The 8,959-nt window shown below is 41.3% G+C and overlaps 1 protein-coding gene across 1 annotated transcript; it reads right to left on the minus strand.

The window, feature by feature from the left end:
* Nucleotides 1–985: 985 nt before the first annotated feature.
* On the minus strand, nucleotides 986–8,027 carry LOC120665248 (protein ESMERALDA 1-like). The gene is made up of 10 exons (XM_039944748.1): nucleotides 7,806–8,027; nucleotides 6,616–6,685; nucleotides 5,680–5,747; nucleotides 5,483–5,571; nucleotides 4,401–4,598; nucleotides 2,675–2,879; nucleotides 2,363–2,530; nucleotides 2,021–2,188; nucleotides 1,749–1,939; nucleotides 986–1,641 (listed from the first exon to the last, which is right to left on the minus strand). Exons 1-10 carry the CDS (start codon nucleotides 7,944–7,946, stop codon nucleotides 1,479–1,481), a joined length of 1,461 nt encoding a protein of 486 aa, XP_039800682.1. The 5' UTR covers nucleotides 7,947–8,027; the 3' UTR covers nucleotides 986–1,478.
* Nucleotides 8,028–8,959: the final 932 nt, after the last annotated feature.

Below are 8,959 nucleotides of genomic sequence, written 5' to 3' on the forward strand. Positions count from 1 at the left end.
GGATAAGAGGGGCTTTGCCATAACTGCTTCGTTCTCATTGGATGCAGTGACGTCACCAAACAAAGTGGACAATGATCATTCCTAATCAGCTAGGGCTGTGGAATCAACTAACAAGAAATCCGCTAAGATGACGGGAACTTGGTTATCCAAAAACTTGTATTTGCAGTATAAATTTCCATGCTCATGCAGCCATGCCTACTTAAAATCATTATGTATATGCCCTCTCGAATGGTAAAGTATCCTCTAGTATAAATTTCCAAGTTTGTTCAAACAAATGCCACATATTGCACCTTGCATCGGTCAACTGCTTGACAGGAGAATGGAGCAATAATTCTTTCAAAAAAGAAGAGAATGGAGGAAGAAAAATCAAGTCTACTTTCCCAGATTGTATTAGAAAATGCGTAGGCTATCAACCAACTTTAGTAAAATTTGCTGCATAATGCTACAAATCTGCAATACATCGTAAAAAAAAACAGCCAACGTGAGCGAGCAGCAGGGTTTCACCCAAACGCATAAATTCACTAATGCATGATTAGTAAAAGTAAAAAAACAATATGCTGTCATAAACCTGCTGGGAACTAATGCAGAACTCGATTTCAATTGCCGTTTTCCTTCAAAAATTGTTTGGGCTAATGGGTTCCTTCAAGATGGGTGAAGTAAAACTGCCAAATTTTGAAACTGAATTTTACCTATCCTGTACTCATTAGCTTCCTTCCACCGAGTGAAAAGGTGTTGCCTCCATCCCACAGATTACCGCCCCACAATGATCAAAGCTTGCAGTGCTGATGCTGCAGTTCAGGATGTACCCAAAACAGAATGAAATAAAAAATAATAGCACTTCAGACCAGGCTTGATGTACCTTACCTGAAGGTCATTCTTAGACGCCTGATCATCATAATGACATTAAAAAAATCACCAGTAAGCAGCTTCCGAAAACATACTGCAAATAAGCAGATAACTTGTCTCTATAATGACAAAGCAAGAATCAAGTTCCATTTGGCAACTTCCATTGATATAATTGCGAAAATAAGTGTCAGAAACAGTTACAACAACGAAGCACTAGCTAAAAGAATACAAGGAGACTATTGAGAAGGATGATAAACAAAGACATTTACATTGTCTGTCTTCCATTCAAAATTTGTACGTGATGACAGACTGCTAACGAACCATGTACAAGAGCAATACTACCCTAAACCGTGTGATACTTCCTTGACAATGAATAGTAGTAGCCTACTGGTGTTAGATCTGTTGTTGAGGTTATAGTCAGTCAATGTACTGTCAGAATCTGGGGTTTCCACGTTGGCACGTGCTATATAAGGAAAAACTGCCACCTAGGAGAATGAATTGCTGTTTAATGCTGTGGCAACTCTACCTTGCAGCTGAAGTAATGAAGGGCCACGCATCACATGAAGAATGATCAAATTAAACTGAATGCCATAAATAATAGGGTTAGTCTATGGAATTGTGATTATGAAGTACTATCTACTGTGTTTGGGTTTTGAGTGTTCTGTTCTGTTCAGCCGGCACATGCAGTCAGGACATGGAAAGGTATATATAGATTCGTTTGGTCTTTTCATTTCAACTCCTTTAATATCACTGTGTGCTCTCATATTAAGCAAGTGCCTTTTCAATGACTTCCACCTGCACATAAATGGAAATTGTGATTTTCACGACCTAGAATGTGGGTTTCAGTGCTTAGGACCCCAAACTAAAGCAAAATAACATATGGGCATAGAGTAACATCATACCCGATACGTGGGTTATCAAAGAGTACGGCAAGCCTTCTTTTGTCTGGTTTAATTGTTTTTGAATGTCCACCATACAAGTATCTCCTGTGACCCATAAGGAAATGTGGAAAATTTCCACCTTGTGTGGTCACAAAAGCTTCACTTTGGGCACAAACACTATAGTCAATAGCAGCCATCCTTGAGGAGAAATTCTGGTAATAATGCATCACTTCAGAACAATAAACATATAGAAATACAGAACAAGAAAATTTAGCTAATCCTATAAACCCTACCTTGAATGGTGCAAGTTCCTCTTCTGATGCTAGAGTCTCTTTTGTCTGTAGGAGAGGAAACATTTCAAGAAGAGGAGCCATGTTCTTCTCTGCTCTGTAAATCTTTCCAGACGCCAAAAAGATTGCAGTCTTATTGCTGAAACCCATTCCACGAAGCATCAACCCGACCTATCATAACATAAGCATCTAATCCTCAAGACATTCTGCAATCCTAAATGAATATGTCTTAAACTGAGTAGAAGACATGAACAGAGCATAGAGCAGCAAAATGTGCTTGAAAACAAATTTCTCAAATGTCATTAAGAGGACATTTTCAGCTTCTGATATTACATACAGACGTACCTCCAAAGGTGTAAGAGGGCATTTTCCATTCATTCTGATCACTCCTGGCCTTATTAGCCGTCCTCTCTTAGTAAACTTCCCTCTCCAACCTATTTCTCTGGCTGCATCCATTTCCTTCTTCTCCTCATCACCACCATCATAAACGCAACATGAGAAGGCAACCATATCCTGCAAAATAATAATTAGAGATGCCATAATCCTTTCAGACCACTGGCAGCATATCAATATATTATGCATCAAGAATTAAATGCACGATGCTGGATCCCTGGTCCCAAATATTATAAGCATAAAGGTTCATGAAAGAGATCCAACCTCCTCAAAACGAAGATGCACTGAGATATATTTTCCATCGCTTTCAAAACTTTTCTCTCTCATTCGATAAACTAAGGTTTCAGACAAAGACACAATTGGCTTAGAGAATTTTAAGGCTTCAAAATTTGCCAAGCATCTAAGCCGTTGAACAGCAGGAGGTGCATCAAATGAGAGTCGGTTGGCAAAAGGAGAAATCCTGATGAATCTGCACTATAGAGCATAGCATCAGAAAGAATCGCATCATAATAGAATTGAGCACCTCATGATACTTAACAATATAAAAACGACACTTCCAATTGGATGCAATCAGCTCTGCTCCTACCTAAACAGCAGTGTCCTTGTAAACAGGGAAATCAGTGTGCCAATGCCAATGATGGCATATGTGTGCATAATTAAAAATATTGGTAAATGTAAAAGGGACTGGCAGCAATTCAAAATTCTTGGAAATTTGGCGTCCCACAAGCCAAAGGCCAGAGAAACTTTGATGGCAAAGAAACGAAAGAACTGATCAAGTCTAGAAAAAATTTAACAGGATACAGTTGAAGAGAAACTACGAGCAACATTAATGATTTTTAATATAGGATGTCCTACATGAATTAACTAATACAATAGCGAGAGTAATAAATAGGCTGCAGTGGTTACAAATATAGAGGTTCATATCCGGAGTACTAGCAGTGCATCTCTAAATTCTTCAGTAAATGATAGTAATAAGATTACAACAACAACAACAACATAGCCTTTTTTCCCAAGCAAGTTGGGGTAGGCTAGAGATGAAACCCGAAAGAAATAAGTTCAAGGTTCAGGCACATTGATAGCTAGTCTCCAAGCGCTCCTATCCAAAGCTATCTCTTTAGAGATGTTCCAATCCTTAAGGTCTCTCTTAACCGACTCATCCCACGTCAGTTTAGGTCTACCTCTACCCCTCTTTACATTATCGACTAGCTCAAGGATCCCATTACGCACCGGCGCCTCAGGAGGCCTTCGTTGGACATGTCCAAACCATCTCAGCCGATGCTGAGTAAGTTTCTCCTCAATTGGTGCCACCCCGACCCTATCCCGAATAACTTCGTTCCGGACTCTATCCCTCCGTGTGTGCCCGCAAAACCACCGCAACATCCGCATCTCTGCTACACTCAGTTGCTGCACATGTCGTCTTTTTGTAGGCCAACATTCTGCACCGTATAATATCGCCGGACGAATTGCTGTCCTATAGAATTTGCCTTTTAGCTTTTGTGGCACCCTCTTGTCACAAAGGATGCCAGAAGCTTGCCGCCATTTCAACCAGCCAGCTGAAATTCTATGCCTAACATCTTCATCAATGTCGCCATCCTTTTGTAACACCGATCCTAAATACCGAAACGTATCCTTCTGGACCACCACTTGCCCATCTAGACTAACGTCTCCCCCCTCATGCCTAGTCGCGCTGAAATCGCACATCATGTACTCGGTCTTGGTCCTACTAAGTCTGAACCCTTTCGACTCTAACGTGCGTCTCCACAGCTCTAAGATTGCATTAACAATTATTTTTTAGATCAAGGTTGCATTAACAATTAAGGCTATAAAATTTGGATAAGTAAACTAGTTAAACCATATGGAAGGCAAGCAGCTGATGAGTAATGACAAGATATAGAATGAACTCACAAATAATAATAAAGCACCATATTCTCACGATCAATATAGCAACCATAAATTCAAGAAACAGTAACTGAACTGTATTTAAACTCACCTTTCTTCAATTAATTTTGGAAGAACAACATCTTTGTAATATTGAATACGTGCCCAAGCCTTTATCTTGAAATTGAAAACATTGCTAAGATTGTGACCAAACCGCTCCATTATAAAGTCAGGAATCTTGTCAACTACTCGAACATCATTTTGTAGATGTTGTACAAAGTGATCTTTATCATAGATATCACTGAATTTGCTGTATCCAAAACGAAAGGTCAGTTGTTAACACAATCTACAAGTAGAAAAGTTTAGTACTGGTAGGCAGTCTTTTCATCAGCTAACAAGAAGCTCAATCTCATAGTGCACAGAAATGATCAATTATATTTACACAACCACCAGAGTAGTCAAAGAACCTGTAGAAAGTGGAACAGCTCAATAAAAGGCAGAGTCATCTAACCAAGCACAAATGTATGACACCCAACAATAGGTAAAGCAATCCCACAATTTTAAATATTGCCGCAATTTATCCTCCTAGAATTCATTTGATATAAATTATTTTAGAAATTTCTCAGCAATAATAACAAGAAACCGCATTTCAGTTACTAAAGCCAAGTTTTCCCAATATGACATGCAAACAAGGATAATAACCAAGAGTCCAAGACTGGCATTTGGTCCTTTTAGGGTGTACTTGTGCAGTCAATAACTAGCAACAGATTGCACAAGTAATTTCAGATCGACATGATTTTGTGCATTGTGCAGGGAGATGAGTTGTATAACTCCCTATGTCTGAATTGACATTGTACAGTAATAAAAAAACTACATTTTAAAATGAACATAGAGAGATTCTGACAAAGCATTTTCTAAAAAAAAAGCAAGTTCAACATCCTAAAAAAACTTAAAAACTCAAACATTACTAGAACAGTGTTTTTCAAAAGGTAAAATGAAAGATGATCTCTAACATTAACAACAAACAAGAGCACCATGCATAGTATAAGAAAATGGCACGTTATGGTTTTACATCATGAACCGAGGGAAATCTATTTAATTTACAGGAGTTAATGATAGAATTTAATGCAACTATGTAGCCAATCAAACAAAATTAGAGATTCAAGAGAGAGGGAGAGGGAGAGGGAAACAAACCTAGGATCCCTCCAAATGCTATGGAAATGGAAATTTGGGATGATAAGAGTAGCATTCAGAAAACCAGCAATGGCGACTGCATTGCATATCTGAAAAACAAATAAATGAGAAGTATTAGTTATTAACTCGAGATATCTATAAATAAATGATCGTAAAATATAAGTAGTAACAAGGAACCACGGAAGTAAGGTGACTACCGATGTCCTTTGTTGATTTAAACCACCATTTGCCTCAACATATATGTAGCCATTTGATTCAGGCAAACCTAACAGAAGTTACGGAGTAAGTTATGAGTGAGAGATAGGGAGACATGCAAGATGCAGTTTTCTAAACACAATTGCCTCAGGTCACAAATGAAAACCGAGATGTTTCTGCCTTTACAGATTCATATAATGGCACTTTCACTAATCACTAAATTGTAGCATGTCCCGAAAAGGTTCTCAAAATGTGATACTATTGGGGTAAATTTTATAAGATATTTACTCATAATTTCCATTTATCCAAATAACATGTCCTATGCAAAATTAATATGGTTTGAATACTCTCTACACAATGACCTTAATAAAAGAAACACTGGAGGTAGTAAGTAGTAACACATCTGATTCTTCCCAGTGTGAACTTAGTAAAACCCAAATCATAGAAGGAAGAAAGCTATTCTTATATTAGGACGATGGTCAGTTAACCATTAATAAACACTTGTCAATCGTATGCAAGAACCATAGCCCTATTATGCGCTGCTTGTAAGTTTTATGATAAAACCATTACAGTGGAGCATAATAAGCAGTAGCAGATCTCATGTTTGCAGTTTAACAATAACAATGCAACTGTGCATGACAGCAGGCTATTTTCTAAAAACAAAAGATAAGACCACGTAAAATAACTTTTGGAATGATTCAATACAAGAAGGTTTTCTTTCATAAATCTGAATATTTAAGGGTTTTACAATCTACACATCAGAAAAGGAACAAAATAATTTGAATTAGATCAAAGACACATTATTAGTACCCTAAAAGAAGACATATAGAAGGAACAAACAACATTAGAAATAACAAACACACGAAATCTGCATTGCTGATGTATCATATTTAGTCAAGAGTCAGGACAAATGGAAAACTAGCAAGAAAATGGTATACCATTTGTCCCATTTTTTATGCAGGGCCGCCATGTGCCACCTTTGTAAGTGTGCCTCCATACAGTTGCTAGCTAGAAAAATACGACAGTGTGAGAACAACAATACAAACTAAGAGGCAGAAAATTACGTTGATGAACCCCCCCCCCTCCAACACACACACACACACACGCACACCCGCACACACAACCACCACAACACTCACAAGAAGTAAAATGAAAAAAAAGCAAAAGTTTCTATTTCATTCCTGGATTACCTTGCCATACAGTTATGATCCTTTGTAGGGTGTTGCAATGAACTGTGTAAATAGATGCATATTAGACATACTCAGAGTTTATTCAAATGTTCTTATTTTTATTCCACTTGATATGAGAAAAGGGAAGGCCTGTGATGGATTTCATGTTTCTGAAGTTCATTGTTTCATTTGAGGACATAGTAAATGGGTGTTACAGGGACTTGCGGGTGACATGAGTAGATATTGGTGAAGATGACAGTAAAAGAGATGTAGAACACTTAAACACCAGAAATGCAGGTGAAGTTTGCTTGTTGTGTTGTCAGTGGAGCCTCTTGATCATGAGAGTATAATGTTTGGTTTCAGGCATCACATTATTTTCCTTTTGTAGTATCCAATTATGCATGTGAATGCTACTTTTTTTATTAGGAGCAATAATATTCTCCATGACAAATGAAATCAACATCACTTATGAGAGCTGGTTTGATAGATACAGAAACTACACCATTTTTATTTGAAAACTAAACTAACTCATGTATTGCTCTAGTTTGACTAAACTAACTCATGATCTTATAAGGTAACAAGGATCAATAATATTCTACGGCATCTGATAACCTAAACCAAGTTTCAGAAGATGAGGGAAACTGGTTGTTCATGTCACCACACAGCCCCAAGTTCCAAGCACATCCCCACTGTCATTCCATACTATTGGACGAAGACCAGGTTCCAATCCGAATTGATCAACAAAATTTAAAATAATCAAAACTGTTACCAGTCGCTACGCGCACAGTACACCATGTCAGCTCGACCAACACATACGCAGAAGCAGTGCACATTTGCACACAGAGTCCAATCCTACGCAGTTAGTGATCAGTACGGCCAAACATTTGCACCAAACTGCGAGCCCCACAAACAAAACTGAGACGCGGCAGCGAACGTTTAAAGAGGAGGGAAGGACTGACCGCGTCGGTGGAGTTGTCGGCGTCCATATCGGTGCGGAGCCGCGCGTACAGCTGCGGACTGCGGTACACCGACCCGGGCGGGCGGCGCGCGATGATCCGCGGCACGGCGTCGAGCGGGAGCGAGCCCATGTACAGCAGCATCGCGGCGACGTATAGCAGCGGCGCGAAGAGGAACACCGCCTGCCTCCGCAGCAGAGCCGCGAGCACCCCCCTGGCCGCCCTCCGCGCCACGCCGCCGCCCCGCCCGACCCCCGTCCGCGCCGCCGCCGTCGCCGAAGCCGCGGTCCCCGGGGCGCCCCTCGCCGAGCCTCCCCCCTTCGCCGGCGCTCGGCTTCCCCCGCCGGCGCCGCTCCCTGCCTGCGCCGAGGACGACGGCGCGCCCGCCGCGCCGCCGAAGCTCCCCAGGCGGCTGTCCGCGAGCCCCGGCATGGGGTCAGGGCCCCCCTCCGGAGATAGGTTTAGGGCTCCCCCGCGCGCGATCGCTGCCGCCCGCGCCGCGCAATGGGGGCCGGGACGAGGAGGTGGTGCCGCGTGCGCAGGCGAGCGAGCGAGCGGGGAGGAGGGAGTGCGCGGCGCGTGAGCGTGACCGACCCAGCGCGGGGTGGCGTCTCGGCACGAGTCGGGGGTGGTCGTTTCATCGTTTGGCTTTGGCTTTCAAAAAGCGCTTGGGTTTTTGCCGTTTGACGCGGGCGCTAGCTCATGGAGAAATTGATCTTGACGGCGATACGACGATCACGTGACGTGCTGTTCCGATGCAATCAACCGAACGTACGGCAAAATTCAGGGGCCTTGATAGGAGAAGCCGTGGACTTTAAGCAGGAGGAGGTACATTGTGAGCTCTAGCATCAGTTACTGGTTTCACGTTGTAGTATATGTCAACATCATGGGGCTTTGTTTGTGTTGCAGTATGTGCTTCATGTTCATGTGGCTTGGCTACTTCAGAAGTTTAGTATCTAGACTAGATCTATGGATGAAATTCTTTTTTCTTAAACGGCATCACATCAAAGGATGTGGGCAGTGGGCACTAGTGCACTACACAGAAGGAAATGATTGATGTTTTCTTCGTGCCTCAAGCTGCTTCCCTGCATAAAGACGGCAAATGTGAGTTACTGGTTTCATAATGTTGACAGCCAAATTTGGCATCTGTTGAGGCT

Source organism: Panicum virgatum, chromosome 3N (assembly GCF_016808335.1).
Source record: "Panicum virgatum strain AP13 chromosome 3N, P.virgatum_v5, whole genome shotgun sequence".
Taxonomy (NCBI): Eukaryota; Viridiplantae; Streptophyta; class Magnoliopsida; order Poales; family Poaceae; genus Panicum; species Panicum virgatum.